General features: G+C 43.3%; 1 protein-coding gene across 1 annotated transcript; it reads right to left on the bottom strand.

Moving 5' to 3' along the window:
• LOC139155135 (vomeronasal type-2 receptor 26-like) lies at positions 1-27,610 on the bottom strand. Its single transcript, XM_070730218.1, has 8 exons — positions 27,539-27,610; positions 22,163-22,397; positions 15,983-16,163; positions 15,267-15,555; positions 10,886-11,677; positions 2,902-3,114; positions 2,210-2,336; positions 1-911 (listed from the first exon to the last, which is right to left on the bottom strand). The coding sequence occupies exons 1-8, from the start codon at positions 27,608-27,610 to the stop codon at positions 1-3; spliced, it is 2,820 nt and encodes a 939-aa protein (XP_070586319.1).

Genomic DNA, 27,610 nt, shown 5'->3' with positions numbered 1-27,610 from the left:
TCATGATTTTACATTTGTTCTGGATGTGAGATGCTCCTTTGTGTTTAGATCTGGTCTCAGAAGGATAATGTAGCATTTGGGGATGAAGATGCAACCTACCAGACCAGCACTGGAGGCCAGGATGGAGAAGACCTGAACAGCAACCATGTATTTCCCTTTGGTGCTCAGGTAGGTGGGCACAAAAGTCACCCAGACACTGCAAAAGACCAGCATGCTGAAGGTGATCAGCTTGGCTTCGTTGAAGGCCCCAGGAAGATTCCTGGCCAGGAAAGCCACCATGAAGCAGATGGCAGCCAAGAAGCCCATGTAGCTGAGGGTGACATAGAACATGACAACAGCCCCTTCGTTGCATTGCAGGATGATCTCTCCATGCTGGGAGTGGAGGTCAGAGTCAGGGAAGGGGGGAGAAACTCCCAGCCAGGTGGAGCAGATGATAATTTGGATAGCAGAAGAAGACAGGATGATGCAGTTGGCCAAGCTCTTCCCTAACCATCTCTTCACTTGGTTGCCTGGTTTTGTGGCCAGGAAGGCCAACACCACCATGATGGTTTTGGCCAAGAGAGAAGAAACGGCAACTGAGAAGATGATGCTGAATCCTGTTTGTCGGAGAAGGCAGGTGGCTTTCCTTGGTTGACCAATGAAGAGAGAAGGAGACAAGAAGCAAAGCAGGAAGGAGACCAGGAGGATGTAGGAGAGGTCCCGGTTGTTGGCTTTGACAATGGGGGTTTCTCGGTACTTAATGAAGATGATTAAAACGAGGCCAGTGGTTAGGAAGAAAAGTAGGGCAAAAGAGACCAGGATGATGCCCAGAAAGTCTTCATAAGACAGGAAGGTTATAACTTTGTGGATACATTGGACTCTGTGCTCATTAGGATATTTATCATCCGGACACTTGGTGCATTTTTTAGTATCTAAAAAATAAAAAGCAATATTTTTTTATAGATTTTTTTACATTACAAGAAATATCTTTTTTCGACAACACCTAATTCCAGGAACATTTCCCAAGAAGTATTTCTGAACCATTTCATTCAAAAGCACTAAGAAGGGTATTTTTAAAAAATGTAGCAAGGTATATGAAGTCATAGGATGTTAGCGTTGCTCTGTTAAAAAAGTGCTAACATGTTGTAAGCTGCCCTGAGTCTAAGGAGAAGGGCGGCATAAAAATCTAATAAATAAACAAACAAACAAACAAACAAACAAACTTTTTGGAGTCCTGTCCCGTGACAATTAATATATGGGACTTGGGGAATGCCTACAGTATCCTGTAACAACTGGAAGCAATATGGAATTAACAAGAAACTTCCTAACAGTGAGAACAATTAAACAGTGGAACAGCTGGCCTCAAGAGGTTTTGGGTTCTTCAATATTGGAGGTTTTAAAGAAGAGACTGGACAGTCACTTGTCTGAAATGCTATAGGTCCGTAATGGCAAACTATGGCATGGGTGGCAGAGGTGGCAGGTAGAGCCCTCACTGTGGGCACGAGGGCCATTGCCAGCTGACCTTCTGATTTCCAGTGCACATGTCAGTCTTTGCAGGCACTGGAGCACTGGCAAACAGCCTGAAAATGGCCTGGAAAATGGCTAAAACAGGCATATGCACATTGGTCAGCTGGTCTCTGAGTTTCTGATGCTCCAGCATGTGTATCTGCATGTTCTGGTTTGGTCATTCGGTGCCAAAAAGGTTCATTATCACAGGTATAGGTTCTCCTGTTTGAGAAGACCTCCAAGGTTCTCATCGAGCTCCATTTTGATTGATCGATATGACCTGCAGAATATTTGTGTAAGGAGTTCCCCCCCCATAACTGTCCACAACACCACATTATGGACCTTCTCAGTGATCCTCAAGGGGAAGCCAATATACAGTGAATTGCCAGGTCTTTCAGAAGGTGGACCTTAAAGAATTCATCAAGTTTCAAAGATCTCACATGTTCCTAGAAGGGTAAACTTAGCAGCACTTCTCCAAACTAAAAAGCAGAAGAGATATTTCCTCTGCTATTAGTAAAGCTTGCCCACTCTGTCATCCCCTCCTCCTGTCTCTTCCCAGCCCTCCTTCAAAGTCTTTTTGATTTACTTCCTTTTAGATAAGGAATTGTGCAGGTTAAAAAAAGAACAAGTTTGCTTCAATCTGCCTTTTAACTTGTACTTTCATGAAAAGAATCTGGATGGATACAGTTCCACAAAGCCTCCCATTTTCCTCAGTGTCACCCACCTTCCTGAGTGGAGAAGGTCCCCTCCGGACAAGGAATGCAGTCATAGCAGCAAACTGGCTCTCCTTCTCGAGCCCTCTTGACAAATCCAGGATGACAACTTTCCACACATTTGGACTCAGGCAGGGACTGAGCAGAGAAAAGAGAATGTGTTAGGAAATATGTTAGGACTCTTCATCCATGGAAAGCGGAGGTAGACAAGTAGCCTCTGGTCTTCAATGAGGTAAACATGAAATCTCTGACTTCTTCTAAACAGATGCAGGAGGTATAACAACTGGCAGATTCTTCATTTAATTCCTCCCTTTTGGTTTTGGAATTTAACATTACCATAAAGTACTTTTCTATTTAATAAAGTCTGGAGGGATGGAATTGCAGGAAAAAAGATTTAAGTATAATGATATTCATATTAAAACTGAGAACAAAGTTTACTGTAAAAAGTTTAGGAAACTTTTATTTCATTCAGTTTTTTTAATGTACAATTAAACTGTGATGAAGAAAGAAACCTCTGACGAGTAAGATCTTGAAAGTTTTCAATAAAACATGGCAAAGCTGCTCCACTTAGGTCCTATCTATTGAAGAACTTCCATCAGATGACACCAACTGGCATGGAAGGCCAACCACCCTGGAGACTCTAGGCTTTCCCCACTTGAAATGGCTTTGGAAATCAGAGAAAAGACAGCAAAATTTCTCCCACCTTATTGAGCAACTTTAGCCGTGAAAGAGCGTCTTGTTTGATAGAAAGTCTCTGTCTTAAAAAATATGCCAGAGTCTCTTCCTTGACATACTCCTTGGGGAGAATGAAGAAGCCACCAATGCCCAGATCTGCTTTTATCTCTCCATTTTGGTCCAAGTACAGTTTTTGTTCTGAAATATTCCAAAATTCATTCTTCTCCAGAAAGGGATGAAACTAGAATGGGAACATCCAGGGATTTGAAATACAGAAAATATTGTTTCTTATGCCACATTCAGTCTTTCTTCTACAATTTTCTAATCTCAAAATATGGTTAAATAATACTGCCATTATCTTCAAATGTGAACAAAAAAGTTTGAGAAAAATTTGTCAATCATATAGAGAAAATATAATTGACACAATTGGTCAATTATAGGGAACGTTCTAGAGCAGATTAGAAATAAAACGAATAGAGAGAAAAAGCATGATTCATAAACCCTTTAGAAACCACAAAAAGAAAGCATGGGTTCATCAAGAAGAAAGCTGTCAGGCTAATAATAATAATAATAATAATAATAATAATTATTATTATTATTATTATTATTATTATTATTATTATTATTATTATTTATTAGATTTGTATGCTGCCCCTCTCCGAAGACTCGGAGTGGCTCACAACAATAATGAAACAATGTAACATTGAAACAAATCTAATATTGAAATAAAATATATATAAAAACCCCGGTAGTTAAAACCATACAACACCCACATACCAAACATAAAATATAAAAGCCTGGGGGAGATGTCTCAGTTCCCCCATTCCTGGCGATATAGGTGGGTCTTGAGTAATTTGCGAAAGATAAGGAGGGTGGGGGCTGTTCTTATCTCCAGGGGGAGTTGATTCCAGAGGGCCGGGGCTGCCACAGAGAAGGCTCTTCCCCTGGGGCTCGTCAAACAACATTGTTTGGTCAACAGGACCTGGAGAAGGCCAACGGTGGGACCTTATTGGCCGCTGGGATTTGTGCGGCAGAAGGTGGTTCTGGAGATATTCTGGTCCAATGCCATGTGACTGGAAACTGATCGGCAGCCAGTGCAGGCCACGGAGTGTCGTTGAAACTTGGGCAAATCTGGGAAGCCCCACGATAGTTCTTGTGGCCGCATTCTGCAGGATCTGAAGTTTCTGAACACTTTTCAAAGGTAGCCCCATGTAGAGAGCGTTGCAGTAATCGAACCTCGAGGGGATGAGGGCATGAGCGACTGTGACTAATGACTCCCTGTCCAAGTAGGGCTGCAACTGGTGCACCAGGCAAACCTGGGCAAACGCCCTCCTCGCCACAGCCGAAAGATGATGTTCCAATGTCAGCTGTGGATCAAGGAGGACGCCCAAATTGTGAACCCTCTGTGAGAGGGTCAATGATTCCCCCCTGGGTAATGGACGGACAGATGGAATTGTCCTTGGGAGGCAGAACCCACATCCACTCCGTCTTGTCTGGGTTGAGTTTGAGCTTGTTGACACCCATCCAGGCCCCAACAGCCTCCAGGCACCGGCACATCACTTCTTCGTTGACTGGACATGGGGTGGAGATGTATAACTTGGATGATCTCACCCATGTCTCCATGTCTCCATGGCTTTTTCAAAATCAGCTGAACTTGGCTAACAGTAATTCAAGTACAACTACAGTATAATCCCTGAAGGAGAATTCACCCACTGCTTTGGTTCTTGCCATATATAAAGTACATGCATCAAATTGGTTGCTGAACAATTTTGGTAGCTTTCCTGTGTGTGGATACATATGCACAAGTGTGGCAAGAAGCAAATCAGTTTGAATTCTCCTTCCATCTTAAAATCCCAAATAACTAAAAGAAGGAGGCTGGTCTCCCCTCCCTCCCCTGGCCCCATCCCCTGCTGGCAGGCACTCACAGCTCTGCAAAGCCAGAAGCCTTTGGCTGGAACAGAAGGGGAAGGACCCACGTGGGCCCCTAGAGAGGAGAAGGGCGAGGGCTTGATTGACAGCTTCTCTCAGCTTCTTATGACTTCTGTGCTCTGTGATCATGAGATATTTTGAAGGAAATCCTGTTTCTTTCATTCTTTTTTTAATGTCTGTTTTTAAAGAGCCTGAAGCTATTGTTGCAATGAAGTTAGGCAAGTGGCAAGGAGGTTTCCACTCTTTTTCCCTTTGGGGGGAGGCTTGTTAAATAAATAGATTTCTTGGGGTGAGCAAGTACAGCTCAGGAAGGAGAAAGGCAAAAAAAATGGACTGTTAAATTGCCCATGCCCATCCATTCACATGACCACCTAGCCACGCCCATCCATTCACAAGTCCATCCAGCTGGTCCAGCCCCCCAACCATCTGCGGGGCTGTGAATCTGCCCCCTGTTTAAAACGTTTGAGGACCCCCTTTCTAGTATTCAACTGGGGGACAATATATGTGTATGAGGTTTTGTCTGTTTTTAAATGCACAATAAAAAAATGTTTCACCTATTTTAGTTCAATTTTTTGAAGCTTGTTTTTTACCTTTTTGAATAAGATAAAATTTAATGAGCGGAATATTTGCAGAAAAAATATTTATGATTTTCACACAGAGAATGGTGCACAAGTAAAAAGCAGTAGAAAAACATCTGTTTTTTTAGCAACTAGGACTTGACTAACAATAGAGTTCATATAAGAACATTAATGATGGAATGGAAGAAAAATGATGGACACCAAACTTGATGTGCATGTTTGTTAAAAGAACCTCAAAATCATAGTTAATTAGAAACAGAATATGAGTCAGCAGGGAGATGTTCATGGAAAGAAGGCAAAGACAGCCATAGGAATCTCAGGAAGTGGACCTTCTGGCTTGGGGAGACCCCAACTCAAGGAAAAGGTCCCCTTGCAGGCAATAAGCTTTAACAGGGATTCCTGCAGAGAGGAGGGGTTGGGCTAGATAGTCTCAGGGTCTCTTCCAAATTTATAAAGCTAAAATTCCACAACACTAATCACAAACCTATACAGGATTTTATTTTTTAAAGGAATACAGTAGTTTCAATTAACAGTGTTTAATGTAGAAATGCCATATTATCTAGTCTTTGACAGGGCTGTGTCCTACTGGTCCAGTACCAACACATTGGTAGCGGCCTGCTGGTGATGTCACCACACCTGGAACTGGTCCTTAGGCGCTGCCATTTTCCCACCGATTTTTTAAAATACTTTTCAATTTGGGGGGTTTTCAATTATTACATTTTTCTTCTTCTCCTGAGCATGTGCAGAAATCAAGTTTTCAGCAGTACGCAAGCATTGCCATTTTGTTTTGGGTGGGTTTTTAATATCTTTTTTTATTTTTTCCTTCTGAGCATGTGCAGAAGCCGAGTTACGGAACCGTACATACGACTGCCAATTGTTTTTCGGCTTTGGGTTTTTTTTGCCACACTCTGCCGGAGGAAGCAAATGGGCCTGTTTTAGTTTGACCTGGTGACACCTGATGAAGTGGACAAGGCCATTGGAGCTGTGAGTTTCGCCACCTGCTTATTGGACCAGTGTACCTCCTGGTTGGTTTCGACCAGCAGGAAGGTGACACGGAGTTGGGTCCAGGAGATTATCAATGCTTCATTGAGGGAAGCCTTCCTTGGGTCCAGCCCTATTTAACAACTATTGTCCTGTCTCCAGGAGAAGGTGGTGTCACTCCAGCTCCAGTGGTCCTTGGAAGAAGCCGATTATCTAGGCCCTCGACAGTCAGGATTCATACCCAGCTACAGCACGGAAACTGCTTTGGTCGCACTGATGGATTATCTCTAGTGGGCCCAGGACAGGGGTTTATCCTCTGTCCTGGTGCTCCTTGACCTCTCAGCGACTTTTGATACCATCGGCCATGGTATTCTTCTGCACTGCCTGGAGGGGTTGGGAGTGGGAGGCACTGTTCTACGGTGGTTCTCCTCCTTCCTCTCTGGTCAGTTGCAGTTGATGTTAGTGGAGGGTCAGAGGTCAGCTCCTAGGTCTCTCCCTTGTGGAGTTCATCAGGGATCAGTCCTCTCCCCCCTGCTGTTTAATATCTACATGAAACCACTGTGTGAGATCATCCAAGGGCATGGGGTGAGTTACCACCAGTATGCTGATGACACTCAGCTATATATCTCCACCCCATGTCCAATCAGTGAAGCAGTGGAAGTGATGTGCCAGTGTCTGGAGGCTGTCAAGGTCTGGATGGGTGCCAACAGGCTCAGACTCAATCCAGACAAGATGGAGTGGCTGTGGGTACTGCCTCCCAAGGACACGTCCATCTGTCCATCCATTACCCTTGTGGGGGGAATGGTTGACCCCCTCAGAGAGGGTTCACAACTTGGGCGTCCTCCTCGATCCACAGCTGACTTTAGAACACCATCTTTCAGCTGTGGCAAGGGGGGCGTTTGCCCAGGTTTGTCTGGTGCACCATTTGCGGCCCTATTTGAACAGGGAGTCTTTGCTCATGGTCACTCATGCCCTTATCACCTCAAGGTTCGACTACTGCAATGCTCTGTACATGAGGCTACCTTTGAAGAGTGTTCAGAAACTTCAAATCGCCCAAAATGCAGCCGTGCGAGTAGTTATGGGCCATCCAAGGCATACCCATATTTCGCCATCACTCTGCAGACTGCACTGTCTGCCGATTAGTTTCCAGACACAATTCAAAGTGTTGGTTATGACCTACAAAGTCCTACATGGCATCGGGCCAGATTACCTCCAGTTCTCCTTCCTTCCTTTCTTCCTTCCTTCCTAGCTTCCTTCCCCCCTTCCCTCCTTCCTTCCTCTCCACTTCTCTCTTCCCTCTCCCTTCTTTTTCTTCTCTCCCCTTTGTTTCTTTTTCCTCTCCCTCATTCTTTCCCTCCGTCATTTTCTCATTTTTCTCTTTCTCTTTTTCTCTCTCACATTCCCTCCCCTTCTGAAATCAAAACAGCAGCTTTGGAAAGACTCAAGCAGTAGTGGTATTAGGGTGGAAGGACAGCAATAAGTGGACAATTCAGAATTGGTACTGGTACATGGTGGACTACATTCACTTCGAAATTATGGAAATAAGATTAAATAACTTTGATGAAAATAAATTGGAGAAGCTGATGGCATGATGGAATAAGGTGAAAGATTATATTTTAAGTAGAATATATGACGAAAATGTGAAAAATAAACTCCAATCACTCTTTGTATGTAAAGAAATGTAAACCGGAGCCAAGGAAGAAATTGAAATTTACTGTAAACAATTTAACCCCCTAAATGGTGGAGGGGTTATTGGTGTTGGGCACTTTTTCTTTAAGATTCCTTTGTTTGTTTGTTGTGATAAAATTTTAATTAAAATTTTTTTTAAAAAAAAAAATTCCCTCCCCTTCTCACTTCCCCACCCCCACTCTTCCCCTCTGTCTCTCTGCCTCCATCTCTGTCTGAGCCAATAGGGAGGGAAGGGGGGGGTGATATTTCTCCCAAATTCCTGGCTTGGGGCAAGTCTAAAAGAAGAACTGGCAGAAGGCTTACATTTAATAGACTTTGAGCAGCTGAACAAAAAAAAAGCGGTGCGCTTCCCTCTCCTTAAGAGAGCCTTCAGGGCTTACTGAGCACCCTTCTCCCAGTCAGACCCCTCCGGCAACCGTCACCTCACTTCTCTTCTCCCTCCGGCCCGGTGAGGTAGCCGCTACCGCCCCAACACATTCCGCCAGCAACAAAGATCGGCAGCCCTTTGCGAAAGGCAACTGCTTAACCCTTCCTGCCCCGGCGCCCGATTCAAGGCACGTACCCCAAAGACGGCAATCTGAAGGGGTGACTGCAGGGCACGCAAAGTGGGAGTCCGCCTGATGGAACAAAAGCAGCCCTGGCTGCAATGGCCACTCCACCTCTCACACTCCTCAGCTCCGGTCAGTTGGTTGGCCCGCCTGGCCGTTGTTTGCAAAGATATCCTCCTCCTACTCTGGATGCATCAATCCCAGCTGGCCGCTCCCCCCGCCTTTTTTTTGACCCCTGCTCTCCAGGCATGCTCAAATCCTCGGTGTGTGTCCTTAGCCTCCAAGAGAGTGAGCAGCCTTCGGGTGGGAAGAAGTGGCACCCGGCTCCTGCACAGCATTAAAAAATTGCACGGGAGGCCGTTGGTGAGTGCGCCAGGACGCACTGCGCAGCTTAGGGGGAAACACTGCCTTGGGCTATTAGATCTTAGCCCCCTGACGAACAAGTGTTTTAGTGTATTCATGGAGTGGATGATGATGAATGTTTTTAAAATTATGTTGGAGTTTTTAAGTTGTTTTAGTCATATTAATTGGATCTTTTGAGATGTACAGTATACTGTTTTGTATTTTTGATATTTTGTGAGACACTCTGAATCTTGGGAGAGGGGTGGCATACAAATCCAATTAATTAATAAATAAATAAATAATAAATTGGTAGCAAGCTAAGTCACAACCCAACCCTGCTGCCAGAGTCCCCGGGGCCCCTTTTGGCTCCCAAGGGGATGTAGAAAGGCTTCCTAGGCCCAAAATGGGACACTGGGTTGGGTGTTAGGCTAGTTGGCCTGTTTTGTATGGAAGTCACCCCAATTTATCAACTCCTTACATACCCTGTTGTAGTAGGAGAAAGAAAGGAAAGGAAAGGAGGGGAGGAAAGGGAGGGGGAGGGAGGGATGGAAGAAGGAAGGAAGGAAGGTTGGGTGCGAGGGAGGGAGGGAAGAAAGAAAGAGAGGGAGGGAGGAAGGAAAAGGAAGGAAGAAAGGAAGGTTGGGAGGGAGGGAGGGAGGGAGAAAGAAAGAAAGAAAGGGGGCAGAACTTAAGAAAGAAAGAAAGAAAGAAAGAAAGAGATGGAGGAAGGGAGGGAGGGAAAGAAAGGCAGGCAGGAAAGAATGAATAAATGAATGAAGGAATGAAAGAACGAAGGAATAAAGGGGGAGGAAGGTTGGGTGGATGGGAAGAAGGAAGGGAGGGAGGACGGAAGGAAGGAGGATGGGAGGTAGGGAAGGAGGGAAGGAAGGGGTAGATGAGAAAGAGAAAGAAAGAAAGAAAGAAAGAAAGAAAGAAAGAAAGAAAAGAAGAGTGATTTTACTGCCTTTCTTTTGCCCAGGGCTACCACATATTTTTCAGGGATTTACATGCATTCAATGTTTATAGTCCAGAGCATAAATATGGGTGTCTTTATTTTGTACATTAGGTTGATAAGTCCATCTTAATATGCTATTCCATTCCATAATCAGCCACATCAGCCATAACACTAATGACTGTTTTGAACAATATGCAGGTTGTATTCCACGAATGGCAATTTTATATGTGAAATTATGACCAAAATATTTCTGCACCTCTATTGGTTCTCACTGTCAGGAAATGTTTCCTTAGTTTTAAGTGGCTTCTCTCTTTCTTCAGTTTCCATCCATTGCTTCTTGTTTGGCCTTCTGGTGCTTTGGAAAATACATTGCCCCCCTTCTTTCTGGTAGCCCCTTAAGAGCCTGTTGCCTCTCACACTCTGGGGCAAAGCATGGGAGCCATTTCCTCCTTTCAGGGGTTCATGAAAGGACATCTACAATATATAAAGTGGGAAAAAGGCGAACAACATTGTTGCAGAACTGCAGATTCATTGAGGCTGAGTGTGACAAGGAATGGCTGGGAGGGGAGGGGCCATGTGAGACACCCCTTGACATGAGTGACATTGAGTTGGCCACACCCACCCAGTCACATGACCACCAAGCCTTGCCTGCTGAATCTCATGACTTTGAAGCCACTCCCACCAAGTCACAACTGCAAAGCCTCCCCCACCCGGTCACATGACCATCAAGCCATTTCCACAAAATAAGTCATGCCCACAAAGTGGTAGTAAAAATATTAGGAACAACCCCCCCACCCCCCTTTTGGAACCATTATTCCCTGTGTTGAATCCCTATGTAAATAGCTGTCTCTATGTAAAACGCTGTCTCTCCGGACTCTTCACCCTGAGTAATTAAATTGTACAGATTTTTTGAGATGGTTCCCCTCCTTCTCCTCTGGATTGCTTCTCCAAAGGATCTCAGATTCATGGATCCATATCAGGACCCCCTACCTGCCACGGCTGCAGCCTTGGAGACCCCAACCTCTTTTCTCCCTCCTTCCTTCTCTTCAATCTGGAGGAATAGGCAGCATTCAAGGCCTGGGCAAGAGTCTTCATGTGGCTGTAATAGTCATAGACATTTCTGAACCCTCTTCTGTTCCTTTTCCTCTGGGACTCCAGTGGGGCTTTCTGGGTGCATCTTCTGCGGGCTTTGACAGAAAAGATGTTTTTTGAAAGAGAACAGAGAAAATGATGATCTTGAAACTTTTCTTCTACAAAGAAACCAGGTTCAAAGGCTTCATCTGTTGGCCTTTCTTTGGTCAGATAACCAAACATCAAAATACTGTGGATATATTTGAGAGGTCTGTGCTTGTCTATTTTATACCTTGCAAAATTTGTGAGGATCCAGACTTTCTTTTCAATGAGTCCCGGCAAGTGCAGAAATGTTTCATGGAAAGGAAGAATTCTGTCCCAAAGGGACTCAAATTCCATGAACTGAGCAAAGACATTGACTTGTCTCCACTTAGAGAGGACATCCTTGAGGGAGGCTGTATGTTCAGTTGTTGAGAATTGTTGTGATATAACCACACAAATTCCATTCCTGACAAGCACAGGAATCATAGTCCTCATGAAATTCTCTCCTTTCTCTGTGTTGGAAGCAAAGAGGCCAATCAGGGTCCATTTGAAATGGAGGAGCAGTTGTACAATGGCTGGGTACTGGATCCCTTCTTTCTGGACCATTTGGTGGAAAAAGGGGAATTTGGTTTTATCACTCAGAGCCTCTGAAGCAGTTAAACGACTGGTCTGTAAAAATAATGAAGAATGTTGTGTTATATTTGGGGTCAGATCAAATCCAAAATATTAGGTTTTAATAAATTCAAACTGCTTCTCATGAATGTATTAGAACAATTTGTATTTCTACATTGTTTGAAATATTAAAGACAGAATATTAGCAAGATTGTATAATAAAAATGGGAAATAATAAATTTAAAAACTATAAACAATGTGAATAATATTACGGTATCACCTGTACAATTTACCACAATTAGATTAACACATAGAACGGCCTATTATGATTTTTGAGGATTGGTGCATCTTTTTCTGTTTCTGTATCCCAGATTCTTTCTGGAGGACTTTTTTTAGCTTCTTCTCCAATTATACAAGAAACAGGGAGACTTCAGTTCCTAATACAATTTGTCAGTTGTATAATCCAAGATTTCTCTTTAATTTCAATTTTGCCTGTTTTCAGAATCGGCTTTTTCCAAGGACCGCTGGAGTTGGAGCGCCACCACCTTCTCAACAACCTTCCCCATAAAGGGAAGGTTGGAGACTTAAGCACAGCTGGGTCCAGGAAAGGCTTCTTGAGGAGGGGGCGCACAAGTGCCTCCTTATAAGGAGCCGGGAAGGACCCCCTCCCCAAGGAGGCGGTGACAATCTCCTGGACCCAGCTCCGTGTCACCTCTCGACTGGCCGAAACCAACCAAGAGGGGCACGGATCTAGTAAGCAGGTGGCAGAATTCACAGCTCCAATGGCCTTGTCCACTTCATCAGGTGTCACCAAGTCAAACTCCTCCCAGACAGGTGGACAAAGACGTTTAGCCCCAGTCACCTTGACTGACTCATTGTTAGCTGATACTGCTATGCAATTGGAGTCGAGTTCCACTCGGATCCGAGCAACTTTATCAGCGAAAAACGAGTTAAATTCCTCAGCACTGCCCTGCAAGGGTTCCCCAACTCCCCCCTGATTTAGAAGGGAGCGGGTCACCCTAAAAACAGCCGGGCGGGATTCCGCTGATGCAATCAAGGCGGCATGGTACGCGCATCTTGCCGCCTTGAGCGCCACTTTATAAGTCGTAATAAAAGCTCTTACAAGTGTTCGGTTGGATTCAGACTTACTCTTCCTCCATCGCTTCTCTAGACATCTCTTCCGGCGTTTCAACTCCCGGAGCTCCTCGTTGAACCATGGAGCTCTATAGGGTCTAGTGCCACAGAGAGGTCGCAGTGGCGCAATTCGGTCAAGAGCCTCCGCTGCAGCCTTGTTCCAGGCCTCAGCAAGAGACTCTGCTGCGCTGTGGACAAGCGAATCTGGTAAAACCCCAAGCGCCTTCTGAAAGCCCTCAGGGTCCATCAGGCGTCTGGGGCGTAACCTCCTAATTTTATGCCGATATCTATATTTTCTGAATTTAGACAAAGCAGAATTTGTATAAATTCCCAATTCAGTGATACCTTGTCTTACGAACTTTTTGTGATACGAACCCAGGTTTACGATTTGTTTGCTTTGTCTTAAGAACCATTTTTGTTTTACGAACCCGAGCCCGGGTGCCTGGGCTCTCTTACTGGGTGTGTGCTCTCGTACTGCGCATGCACTCTCTGACTGCCACAAGGATCCCCCTGCCTTGTGATTGTCACTGCCGGGATTTCCCATTTCATTACAGCCCCCGCTGGGATTCTAGTCTAACCCCCTGCTCAATCAGGGGGCCCTACACTATTCCAGACAAATAGGCTTCTAGTGTCTTTTTAAAAACCTCCAATGTTGGAGCACACACAACTTCTGGAGACAAGTTATTCCACTGATTAATTGTTGTTCCACTGATTGTTGTTCCACTTATTAATTGTCTCCTTAGTTCTAGGTTGTTTCTCTCCTTTCAACCTTGAATCCATTGTTTCTTGTCTTCTGGTTTTTGGAAAATAGATTGATCTCCCCTAATCTTTGTGGCAGCCCCTGAAATATTGCACCCTGTTATTATGGCACTCCCAGTCCTTTTCACTAGACTAGACATACCCAATTCCTGCAACTGTTCTTCATATGTTTTCATCTCCAGACCCTTAATCTTCTTAGTCTCTACATCTTTTTTATAATATTGTGATCAAAATTGGATGCAGTATTGCAAGTGTGGTCTTGCCAAAGCATTATAAAGAGATACTAATATTTCACATGATTTTATCCATCTGTTAATGTTTTTGGCTTTTTTGACTGGTGCCACACATTGCTGGTCCAATTTTAAGTGATTGTCCAGTAAGACTCCAAGATACATCTCATAGTTACTGCTATTGAGGCAGGTTTCACCTAATCTGTAAGTTTACATTTGATTTTTCTAGCCTAAGTGTAAAACCTTACATTTCTCTACATTGAATTTCATCTTGTTAGATAGGCTCAGGGTTCAAGTCTATCTAGATCCATCTGGATCTTCACCCAATCTTCTGGGGTTTGGGTATTCCTGCCACTTTAGTGTTGTCTTCAAATTTGATGATTTCCTCATTTCTCCCCTCATCCAAATCATTCATGAAGATGTTGAAGAGTCCTGGGCCTAAAATGGAAACTTGGGGTCCCTCACTGCTGGTTTCCCTCCATGCAGACGTAGATTCATTGAGGATCACAGGCTGACTCCATCTGGGCATGATGCTCTCGATCCCACATATTTTTAGCTTTCCAAGAAATAGATTATGGTTTACTTTGTGAAGACTTTCTGAAATCCAATTGCCATATACTCTTTGGACTTCATTTCACTGGTCTGTTAGTTTAGTAATTTTTGTCAAAAAATGAAATAACATTTATTTATGATCTGTTTTGTTATCCTGCATTACTCTAGTAACTCATTCATATCTATAGTGAATAACAAGGGTTCAAATATGCATCTTTCCCTTCTTCCTTGGTAGTAGATCCTTCTTCTTGTGACTCCATTGAGCCCAAACCTCCCTCTCAAACAAGGGCTTGGATTAGGCTAACAGGCTGAGCTCCATTTTGAGGGCAATCCATTTTCTCCATCATATTTCTCTGTTTATTGAATCAAAGGCTGCACTAACATCTATAAATCCTGCAAACCTTGTTTTATTTCACTGATGTAGATTAGATATTTCAAGACCAAGTTGAGTCAATATATGATTATTAATTTATGGATTATTTCTTATAAAATCTATATAGCTTTTAACTCTAACTAAAAAATTCCAGTTCTTCTGCAAGGAATGCATTTTTCTCAAGTTTAACTAAAAGGATCATGGCACAGATTTTAGCTAAAATATCTGCTAGTCCACTTGGTCTATAATTGTTAGAGTCCTTTTTATTCCACATTTTAGATAGATAAAATGCTACTATTGTCAACTTCAATCCAAGTGGATAGACTGAGTCTTACTTATATGTGAAAATGAAGATGCCACTAGAGGCCCCAACAACCAGGGGAATTAAATAGTTGGTAGAATGTCTTCTCCAGGAACTGTATTGCTTGCATTTCATGCCTTTTATAATTAATCTCAAAATGAAAATGGGATAAAATATTGAGATTTTTGCTAATATGGAGAAAAGCAGCTCTTGAATTTCATGGAGAAGACATGGTTGCATCTGTTGCTCCCCACCACCACCGACCACTCACTTTTACAAGATGGAGAACACACAAACCTGTGGGACTTTGTAGGCACCTCCTATTGTTGACATCTGGATAGAGATGTCCCTTTCAGCTGCATCAAGAAGAGCCAGAAGGTTGTCCTTCCTTCCACAGCCGTAGTTGGGGACATTGGCTTCTCCATTTGAGAGAATGTCCAGCAAGGCATCTGAAGTGCGGAAAGTGCTAAAGTAGTTGTCATGGATATTGTAGCCAAGTGTGAGGTTGTGCAGGAACTGGGAATTCTTGTTCATCAGTTGAATGTTGAAAATTAATAGTAAGCAAAAGGAAAAACCATAAATATCCCTATTGTAAAAAAAATGTTATTATAATCAAAAGCAACAACAAAATGTTATTATAATCAACAGCAAAAACCACAAGCCGATTGAGCCTTAAGCCAATATTAAACCAAAAGCAATGATCAGTTACACAAATATGGAAATTGGCTGAGATACAGCAACTAGAACTGATTCCACCATTACTTTATTATTCAAAATTCATTATTCAAGTGATAAATTAAAAACTGAACAGAGTGGAAAATAATTTGCAGCCCTTTCAGCTTATTCTCTAACCCCTTTTTGAGTCTCTTTCACAAAATCAGACAAAAGAGAGAATCCATGGAAATTAAAATCATTCAGGAAATTAGTCATTTTCCCCAATATAGGAATAAAAGGGAGGAAAGCAGTAAGGAGAGTTAGAACGGAGTGCAACTCCATCACCCTAAATGACTTACCAATCATGGAAAACAAACTGAAGAGAAGGAGGCACATTGAAAAGCAACTTTGTAGGTGATATTTCATGTCCAGTGAGGACTATACCAATGAGATGGTCTCCTGGGCTGTAAAAGCTCGGTGGTTGTTTTCCATTCTGGTGCTCCAAACTCAGCAGGCATTTCCGTCTCAACTTCCCAGAGACTGGATGGAAGAAAAGCAACCCCAGAACTAGAAGCATGAGGTCCATAATCCATCGGGTGGCTCAATCAATCTCCTTCCTGTTCCTAAAGAAGAATTAGAAGAATTTAGAGGATTCTTGGAAGGAGGAATATGATCCAGTTGCTTTCCTGATTGAAAATGCAGCTTCACCTGGGAAGGAGAGAGACGTACATGCAAGATAACTGGATAATTCAACTTTGGGGGATTTTCTGGAGAGAAATGAAAGGGAAATAATCCCAATATGGCACATAATGGCAGGGTCAGAGATGGAATTAAATCGGTCATCTAGAATTGAGAGGTTTGGGAGCTCCATGCTTGAAACTGACCCCAGAGGGAATACACGGCAACTGTGGTTGAAGAAACAAATAAATCTGAGATTGGTTGGCATGAAGACAAAATCCCAGGGGCCAGTTAATGCCAGAGCATCTCACAGAGCTGAAATAGCTGCCTGCTGAGTTAAAGCCAACGTGTATTTAACTTTGTTTTGAACATTAACGCTCAAAGGCTCCATACAAAAGGCTGATGCAACTTTGGTGAAAAACTAGTTGCCAGAACTTTGGAGATTAAAAATACTTTTCTCTCTCTCTCTCTCTCTCTCACACACACAGCCACACAAATACACACACACACACACACATACACACACCCCAAACCATAGAGAAGTTAGAAAACACTGGCTAGCTTAGCAACCTGAAGATGAGTGGACTTCAACTCCCAAAATTCCACAGTAAGCACTCAGGGATCTTACTTTCCTGGGCTTTTCCATGCTTTAGCTGTCTCTTCTCGCTGCCTGTAGGGGGCACTCTGTGCTCTGTGCTCTGGCTGCTAAGTCATAACTGGCCTACTCAGGCAGTGAGTTGGACAACTAAAGCTGGCAAAGACCCAAATCGTGTTTTTTTTAAGGCCCATTCTCACCAGGCCTTTTGAACATGTTTGTTTAGAGATAAATAAATAAATATAGGAATATGCAGGAATAGGAAGATGCATATGTAGTCACATGGAGAACTACATTACCCAGAGTGCAATTTCACTACATTTCTCCTAATGCAATGTCTTAAACTTAAGAAACATGTCTCAATGCAATCTGACTATTTCTGCCTGTGGTGACTTTTTGGGGGTCTGAGGATGGCCACAGATTGGGGAGAAGGGAGGCCTTTCCCCCCCCCTCCTGCCTCTGTCCCTCCCCCCTCCCTCTGGGAAGCGTCTTGAAGGGCTTTGGGCCTTTTGTGGCCCCTGTGAGGAAAAGGCCTTTCTGTCTAGAGGCGCCTTGGGGGCATCAATACAGGTAGCCCTCAACTGACGACGGTTCCCTCAGAGACTGTTTGTAGAAAGAAGAGACTCAGGACCATTTCCCACCCTTATGACCCTTGCAGCATCCCCAGGGTCACGTGATTGACATTCTGAGGCTTTGCGGCTGACTCACATTTGTGACGGTCGCAGTGTCTGGGAGTCATGTGATCCCCTTTTGGGACCTCCTGACAAGCAGAGTCAATGGGGAAGCCAGGTTCACTTCACATCCCGTGTGAGTCACTCAACAACCGCAGTGATTCACTCAACAACTGTGGCAGGATAGGTCGTACAATGGGGCAACATTCACTTAACAACAGTCTCGCTTAGCAACAGATAATTTGGGTTCCACTGTGATTGCAAGTCAAGGACCCCCCCTTCATGGTGGACATAGAAAGTCTGCAGAGATATTTCTGAGATGCAAATTTTTTTAAAAAACCCCAAAATAAATCCCTCTCTCCCCACCTTGAATACAACAAGCAAGCTATTCAATTCAACTGAAAATCTATTTGAAATCTTTGAGGTGGAAAAATAACAATCCAGAAAGTAGACAAATGTGGCAGTGCAAACATTTCCCGATCTTTCGTTTTCCCTGAGTATTTCTAATATACCTGATAAATGGATGCACCTTTTTTTCTTGTAAGGCGAAGCTTCTGATCGTCATAGCAGAAATAGCAAAATTGGATTTTTATATGGGCAACTACATTAAGGTGACCTCTGTTGTTTAGCTGATGGGACATGGAGGAAGCCAACTCTGTGTGCTCTTATAGGTCCTAGGGTGGTATGTGGCAGGAGGCCGTCCCATAGATAGCCTGGCCCTGAGCTAGAGAGGACTTTATAGGGAATCCCCAATGCCTTGAATTGTGCCCAGAGACGAATAGGGAGCCAATGCAGCTCGCGGAGTATAGGTATTGTATGGGTGCGCTGAGGTGCACCCATGAGAACTCATGCGGCTGCATTCTGGACCATTTGGAGTCTGCGAACACTTCTCATTTAAAAAAAAAAATGTTTTTATTGATATTCAAAACAAAAGACATAACATAACATACAACATTTAACATAGAAAGGAACTACAATTGCTCCGCTCAGCATAGAAGTCTTCTTAATACAGAAAAAAAGCTAATTATAGTTTAGATCAGTACAGAAAAGTAAACATATCTATAATATATCTATATATGATATATGCTATCGTAGAAATTTCAACTTTTCAATATTTTCCATCAAATATATAATTGTAATTTATTCTAATTCAGAAAAATTAACTTATCTATCAAATATCTCTATATGGTATATTTCATCTGGTAAATTTAACTATTTAACACTTTATTTTAATATCTTTAAAAAAAATTAAAAATCTTTTTTCATGTTCCACCTTCTGCCAAGTTTTATAAAATTCTGTTTCAACTTGGGGTAGCATTAAGCAGTGTTCCTTCTAATTTTTTTTTGCGGTGGGTGGAAAAGTATAGTGTCTGAGCAGCAGTCCCTTCGGGACTGGGCGGCACAGAAATAATAAATAAGTAAGTAAGTAACTAAATAAACAAACAAACAAACAAACAAACAAATAAAAAACCCACCCTGTTTTGCCTCAGAGAATTTCAAAATAAAATACTGTACTGTGTGCCTGTAAGTGAGCTCATAATAGGGCAACTCTATCAATATCAAAATGCCACTTAAATAGTTGAGCTAGTTTCAAACTAGATTTTGATTTTCTCTCTTCCTTACTCCCATTCTTTTTCTTTTCCTTCCTCTCTTTTTTCTATCTGTTTCTCTCTCTTCCTCTCTTCCTCTCTCTCTCCTTCCCTCTCACTCTTTCCCTCTCGGCTTCTGAGTTGATGATGATTTTTAAGTGAGCGATTGCTCACTGCTCAGCTTAGAGGGAACTATGGCCTCAAGGGTAGCCTCATGTAGAGCAGTGTTTCCCAACCTTGGCCACTTGAAGATATCTGGACTTCAACTCCCAGAATTCCCCAGCCAGCATTCACTGGCTGGGGAATTCTGGGAGTTGAAGTCCAAATATCTTCAAGTAGCCAAGGTTGGAAAACACTGATGTAGAGCACATTGCAATAATCAAGACAGGAGGGGATGAGGGCCTGACTGTGTGTAGAGCCTCTTGGTCCAAATATTTAAAATAATCTTTATTGATTTTCTACACATAAAAGAAACATTCAAAACAGGCAAACATACATGGGGAAAGGGGGGATAAGGGGTGAAAGGGGACAAAGCAGTATGTTAATGTATATAATATTAAATTTCAATAGTGAATAAAAACAAAAACAAACATAAGTCGTCAACCATATTGTTGACTATCGTTGTTGAGCGACCCTAGGTTAGGTGTTGATGTCTAAGGCAGTGTTTCCCAACCTTGGCAATTTGAAGATATCTGGACTTCAACTCCCAGAATTCCCCAGCCAGCAAATGCTGGCTGGGGAATTCTGGGAGTTGAAGTCCAGATACAGTATCTTCAAGCTGCCAAGGTTGGGAAACACTGGTGTAAGGCATGGAATTGTATACTTGTTTTTTTAAATTGTAAATATTTTGTTGATATTTCTCTTAGGCATTTTTGGTGGGAGGCAAGCTTTTTTTCCCCCTGGGGGGGGAAGTTGAGTTCTATCATGGTGTAGTATTTCTCTATTGTCATTGCGTTCAGCTATGAGAGGAAGGAGTGTCCAGGCTGCCTGAGGTAAAGCCCCTGCCTTTCCTCCCTTCTTCCTTCCCTCGTTCTCTCAGGGTGGGGTGGGGGAGATACAGCCCCAGAACAAGGAACCTTTTTGGCTGCAGGTAAGAAATCTTTCTCCCAAACTCCCTCAGAAATGAGTCTTCATGGCTGCGCAGCCTTCTCTGAGCGAAAATGGAGAAGTGGTTGACAGAAATTAGAGACAGAAATAGAATTTACCCCCCAAAGGCTTTTTACTTGGAATCTGGAATAAAAAAATATCGTAGACACATATTATATTTAGTCACACACATAATCACCGCAACTAGAATAGTTTATGCCCAGATCCGGAAAAATAATAAAAATATACCCTCAGGTCAAATTATTGAAAAGGTATAGATGTGCAGAATTGGATGAGATGGCAAGGGATATTAAAGGAACAAAATAATAATAATAATAATAATTATTATTTATTAGACTTGTATGCTGCCCCTCTTTGAAGACTTAAAGCGGATAATGATAAAGACTTGGAGCGGATAAAGATAATGAAACCATTGAAATTTGGGAGAAATGGCCCAAGTGGATTCAAAAAAGATACCAGATAGAATGATAGTTAACTTCAGGTGTACCGAAATATTTGACCACCTTTCCTTCAAATGGCTTATTTTAAATATTTGTATATGCCCACAATTTTTTTTCTATTTTAATATCTTTCTTTTTTGTATTGAAGTAAGTTTTCCATTTTTCTTTCTTTTAATACAGAAGTGAAGACAAATGATAATTGTATATTTTTTAAAAAGGGCAATGGTCTGTAAATGGATGTTTTTCTTTATGTACCAAAAACAATAAATAAAACATTAAAAAAAAAAGAAAATGGAGAAAGATTCCTTGTAGTGCAGCGTGCAGCCAAAAGGTCCGTTGTCTTGGTGCTGGGCCTTAACGTGCACTCTTTCCGCCCGAGCGTTTTCTGCTCTGCAGGGATGGCTGAGGCAACGGAAGCCCCTACCGCCCCCTGCAGGCCAAGCTCAGCTGCGGGCAGACCTGTGTCTGTCAGGGCTGCTCTCAATATGGCTGCCTGGCGCCTTTTTGCAGGGAAGAGTAAGCGGAGCCTGGGATTGGAGGGAGTCCAGGCTAGAGTCCCTGTGAGGCTCCCCTCCCCAGGAAGAGTCCAGCTCAGTTGCCGTCCGTCTGGGGGTTGGAAGCCGCAGGGCTGGCGTTGAGGATGGTGGGAGAGAGAAAGAGAAAGAAAGGAAGATAGACAGACGTTTGATTGCACGCAAAGAAACCGGCAGAAGCCTCTCTTTCTTTCTCTCTTCCCCTCCCCCCACAACTCCAGCTCTGTGGCTTCCCAACCCCCAAGCAGGCCAGCAGCCGATCTGATTGCCCTTCCTGCTCTATGGTGACGGTCAAAGGAGGCCTCCCTTTCTCTCCCGCCCCCCCCCCCCCCCCCATTACAAGGCCAAAAAAAAAAAAGGTATTCTTTTCGGGGAATCGCGGACCTGCTCCTGGGCGGGGACTGCTTCGGGCTGCGATTTTGCGCGTGCGCAGAAAACAAGTGCGGGCGGGCGTATTCCCCTCTCATCATGAACAGCTGTCCTTTACTACCCCCGCCCCAAAGCCTCGAGCAGTGCCTGCGCGTCAAATCCCCCCATCACTTCAACGCAAGGAAAATGGAGGGGCCAAGTCTCCCTGGTCGGATTGCCTGCTCCACCCCCAAATCTCTTCCCCCAAGGCTTGAGAGAAGCCCTTGAGTCTCGCGCGCAGAACGGCAGCTTCAAAGGACCAACGGGATATGCGCGGGAGAACGTTTCCTCTCTAGGACTTCATGCCTCTCTGGCCTTAACCCTTGCGCTGCCACTCGATCAGGCATAGGTGATGCAGTCTGTCCCCCCCCCCGTTTCTCTCTCTGCCCCTGAACTCGTCTCCCTCGGGTGAAGTCCAGGGAGACTCTGCCCTGAGACCGATGACGCTAAAGAAAAATGAATTCCCATTGGTCCTTCCGCTTTTCTGGGCCCTCCCTCTTCCGAAGTTCGAGGCAAACCTCCCACCCACATGCAGCCCCTCCGTCTGGGGCTGAGCGGCTGCATCCTCTCCCTCCCTCCCGAAAGAGCCTCGTGGGCTTCGGGGATTCCTCGCACAACGGGCCTGGCTGGTTGTAGGCGGTCTTTCTCGGCCCCTCCAGCCTGGCGTCGCCTGAAGCCCCATTCTGGGCTGGGCAGGCTTTCCGCCATCCCGCCGCTTTGCCCAGACGGGGAACTGGCGCAGAATCCCACTGCCTGAGCGAAAGGGATCCCGGAGATCCTGAGACTTGGCTTTTCAGCCCTTCCCTTCCACTCCTTTCCCTTTCTCTCCTTCCTCTATCTATCTTCCTTTCCCCTTCCCTTTCTTTTTATTTCCTTTCCTTCTCCTATCTTCTTTCCTTTCCCTTTCTTTTCTTTTCCTCTTTATTCCACACTTTTTCTCCCCCCCTCTTTGCCCACTTTCTCGTTTCTTTATTACTTTTGTTTTATGTCATGATAATAAAAATAAAAAGGAACCTTTTGTTTTAGGGTGGATTATGCAAATTTCACTGGGGGGGGACGTCTCTCTCTCTCTCTCTCTATGCGTGCGTGCAGCCAGATGCTTCCAGCCCCAGAGGAAGAATCCGCGGTTCTGCATGGAGGGGGGGGGGGGGTGTCGCGAGGAAGCATTTATCTCGGCCGTTGGAGGTGGGAGGGGCCAGAACGAGGGGTAGCACCAATGGGAATTCTGCCTGATTGAGCGTCATCGGCTTCTGGGCAGAGTCCTCTGTGGCTTCACCTGAAGGAGGAGGGAGAGAAGCGGAGAGAGGGGTAAGGGGGAAGGAGGGGGGGATCTCGGCTTCTTCTCTGGGCGGCACTCTCTCCTCCGGGGTGTGAAGTCGAGGAAGAGTCTGCCCGGAGACCGATGACACTACAGAAGGGAGAATTCCCATTGGTCCTCCTCCTTGCTGACTGCTCTCAATTCCTAATTTCGAGGAAGCCCCTGTCTGGGCTCAGCAGCCTTTCGATGACCCCTTCGCTTGGCGCAGAGAAGGAACCGGCGGGGAATCCCACTGCCTGAGCCCAAGGGATCCACGACCACGGGATCTTGAAACAGGTGGTATTCTCGGGGGGGGGGGACCATCAGAAGGGGAGGGGGAGGCAGAGCGGGGCCAGGCAATTCAGCCGGTTCAGATGAACACATCAACAGAGTTGCAAGGAACCTTGCAGGTCATCTAGTCCAACCCTCCGCCCATGCAACGGAACTTACATCTGCCTTTACCTAGGATCAAACTCCCAACCTCCTGACAAAGGGAGAAGCAACTAAATCCCACCACTCCTCCCTTCCCTGTATTTTCTCTTCCCTGCCTCTTTTCCTTCTTCCTCCTCCTCTCTCTCTCTCTTTCTTCTTCTCTCTCCCCAATTCATTTAGCCCAAGAGCTTTCCAAGGCCTTTTACTCCCCGTTTTTCCCTATTGATTACACATACTTTTAAAAAAAAACAGTTTTAAAAACATATAAATACAAATATACATATGTACAAAACCAACTTTCAAAAGACACCACATCACATTACATAACGCAAGAAGACCCAAACAGTAAAAATTAATAGCGGTAATGCATACATTTTAGTAGTAACATAGTTCAACCAAAGCTTACAAGGTTTGCTAATACTTTTATCTTATCAATAATATTTCTACACTCAAAGCTTTCCGGAGAACTTGGTACCTGGATCTTGTCCATCACCTTAATAGACAACCATTCTTCGGCAGGAAGGCAGATGGTGGGGCTTCCATCAATTGCTATTATCCCTGCCTAAAAAGCAGCTCAGTCAGTGAATAACCACGCCATCCCCAAAGCTATTGCTATATGCTAAATAATAATTAATATATGAATTACAAAACAGTGGGTTATCCCTAAACTCTCATGAAGTTGCGGGCATCATGCTTAAATATGTATGGAGAACAAAAAGCACCTGCCATTACTGCCTTTTACTTTGCAAGAGTATCAGGGGTTCAGTTTTGATTTATTCTGATGCCCTTCTTGGTTAAATCCATTTCAACAGCAGCAAGTCCCTCCCTTTTGAACTCCTACATTATCTTTAAAGTGTGTAGACTTTTCAGACTTTTGATATACAAGACAACTCAACTTGGACAAACTGAACTCGCAGAAGACCCTCACTCAGTCAAAGACCTTGGAGTACTCATTCCCAATGACCTAAGTGCCAGAGCCCACTGCAACAGCATTGCCAAAAAGTACTAAGAGTCACAAACTTAATTCTATGCAGCTTCTTCTCTAGAAGCACCGATCTACCAGAGCATATAAAATATTTGTCAAACAAATTCTTGAATACAGCTCACCTGTATGGAATCCACACTGCATAATAGACATTAATACAATTGAAGGAGTCCAGAAATACTGTACTTCACAAGAAGAGTCCTCAACTCCTCTTCACACAACAAATTACCTTCTCCAGATTTCAATTACTATGTTTAGAAAATTTACAGCTATGCCCTTCAAACTAATTTAACGGTTGTTCATAAAATCATACATCACAATGTACTCCCTGTTAGCGACTACTTCACCTTTAACAACAACAACACAAGAGCATACAATAGATACAAACTAAATGTAAATCACTCCAGACTAGATTGCAGAAAATACGATTTCAGCAATAGAGTGGTAAATGCCCGGAATTCACTGCTGGACTCTGTTGTTTCTTCCCCCAATCCCAAAATCTTCAACCTTACATTTTCTACAATAGACCTCTCCCCTTTTCTAAGAGGTCTGTAAGGGGCGTGCATAAGTGCACCATTGTGCCTACCTTTCCTGTGCTAATGTCTTTTTATCTTTTCTATCTCTACTTTATACTTATATTATGTTAAACATACTACAATACTATACTATATTTATATGACAAATAAATAAAATAAAATAAATAAATAAATAAATAAAATGAATAAACTTGTTAGAAGCTTTCTAAAACATGTGGTCATCTATGTTAGATGGCAGGTGACTCAGATGTGTTTTATTTTCCTTTCCTGCGGGATCTTTGGTGCTATGAAATGTACAGGAAAGAGGAGAAGGAAGCTTTATATTGTATTCCTTCTTTTGCTTACAGGAGAATACTGAGGGTGTATTCAACAAGACTTGTGCTATCAGCTACAGCTCCTATCGAAATGTCTTCCCCATCTGGACCCTGGGGTGCTTTTTGTCTCTATATCCTGCCAGCCCCCTTTCAGGCAAATGCTCAACAAAGGCAAGAAATAGGAGGAAAATACTGGTTACAGAAATGACCAATGAACATAGTTCAGGATTTGCTGCTCTGTAAATGTGGGGTTTGTAGCCAACCTTAAAGGAACACCCCATCTGTTTATCTGAGGTTCTTTTTGAGACAGGAACTTGAGGCCAATCAAAAGACTCTTTTCCAAGGAACCAGTGAAGAGAGAAATCAGTGAAACCCTGTTGCTACTGCTGCCCTGTTGGTTATTGCTCCTTGTAAGGTATCTCTAAATTCAGCTACATTTAGAAGAAAAGAGCCCTAATCTGGCAAAGACAAACACATCTGAGGAAGAATGCAAATATGGAGTCTTGAAGGTTTGTGGAACTTTGCTCTTCTGACTAGTTGAAGCTCCCTTCTCTTAAGTAGAAATAAGAGGAAAATATTAGCCACTTTTATTCTGTCCAGTCATTTTATGCCCCATTTGGACAAAACCCTAACCCTAAGATTCCCCCCCCTTTCTTTCTTCCTTTTAATATTTTTAAAGATATCCCTACTTCCTTTTGCAATTTTTCTTTATCTCTATATTTCATCCCTGTCCACTATTTCTCCTCCACCCCTTGAAGAATTTGTTTTATTAAGATCCTTATTACATAGTTTTCAATTCCTGCTTTTTAAATGCTTGACTTCTATATGTATGATCTAAGTTTTCTGACTTTTCATTCATCATAGATCTTCTTTAATAAACAATTTTTAAAATATTTGTAATCTTTTATGTCCTTAGTTTTAGTTTTCAGGTTTCCCCTGGTTCTCTCAGCTCATTATCAAAAAGATCATATTTGCATACAGCATGCAAAATTTAGTGTATTAACACTTTGTTTGCATAAACAGGAATTATCCAAATTATATTAGCTTTTGGACTAATCCCTAGCCTGATCTACTGCAAATAGTTGTGTAAGCTCAAAACCAAAAATTCCTATACTAATATAGGCTATTTTTTATTAAGGAATATAAATAACATTAGGGAAATATGACCTGGTACATCCACAGTTTTTATAGGTAGTAATAAAAAGTATAGGTTTTAGAAAAATTAAAAGATGACAGGTGAAAAGATTTTATTCTTGTTTTCTTAAATATGGATGTCTTTTCTTTCCCTTCATTTTTAAAAGGGAACGCTTATTTTTCCCCGAATCAGATGGGGTTCTCCAATAGATCAACATGCATGCATGCATACATACATATTGTATTTCCCTGAAAATAAGACCTTGTCTTATATTTTTTGAACCCTTTAAATATGCATTTGGCCTTATTGCCATGCACTCAAAAGCCCAATTGGCCTTATTATCAGGAGATGTCTTATTTTTGGGAAAACATGTAGAAAAGGAGGGCAAATTGAAGGCATCGAGAATTCTGAGAAAAGTCCATAAATATTGCACTTTCTTCTTATACTAGAACTTGAAGCATTTTATAATGGTTATAGTATCTTAGTTATTCAGTTTGTGTGACCATCCACACAAATGTAACTTTGGTGAACTAACATCCAGTTAAAAAACAGATGAAAACCTATGAGCTCTAAAAATTGGGGCTTGTTTTAAAGGTTTATTTTTATGACTTAATTATCCTGCTTCCAAGCATTTGAGGCCACATTGAAACGATTGTGCATTAAAAACCCATAATTACTGAAAAGCAGTTGTTTACGTTCTAAAATTTAAAAAGATAAAAAAACCCAAGCAAAACTGCCCACAGGTTTACTGCTGGCACAGTTGTATCTACATCTGGAAGAGTTTTGAGGGTGCTACCAAAATAGCTGTCAAGTAAAGTAAACCTGAGACTCAAATTATAGCCTTGATTGCTTTTTATTACTTTTGAACACATCACAAAAATTCACCTCACAAAGGAGGGACGGAGAAGAGAAGGGCGCCTTCCCACGAATCCCCCCTCCCTCCCTGGCGCTCCTGCAAGAGACCCCACCCCACTCCGCCGAAGGGAGTCCCCCCTCCTCAGAGTTAAGCGGGGCCCCTCTCTTAGGTTTGAGCGGAGACCCCCTCCCCGAAGGCGAGGGGAATGCAAAGCTTCCACGCCGGCCCTTTCCCTCCCCCCGTCTCCCGAAGCAAGCGGTGGTTGCCTCTGAGCGCGGGCAAAGCGCGCGCCGTTCCACCCCCCCCCCTCGCTCCCAACTGTCTGTGGGGCCAACTCACCTGGGAAGATGGGCGGCTGACCGTCTTGCGGGAAGAGGGGAAGGGTGGTAAACCGGATGCCGGCAATGCCAT

The sequence above is a fragment of the Erythrolamprus reginae genome (genome assembly GCF_031021105.1).
Source record: "Erythrolamprus reginae isolate rEryReg1 chromosome 13 unlocalized genomic scaffold, rEryReg1.hap1 SUPER_13_unloc_1, whole genome shotgun sequence".
Classification (NCBI taxonomy): domain Eukaryota; kingdom Metazoa; phylum Chordata; class Lepidosauria; order Squamata; family Dipsadidae; genus Erythrolamprus; species Erythrolamprus reginae.
This window is presented reverse-complemented; position numbering and strand designations above follow the sequence as displayed.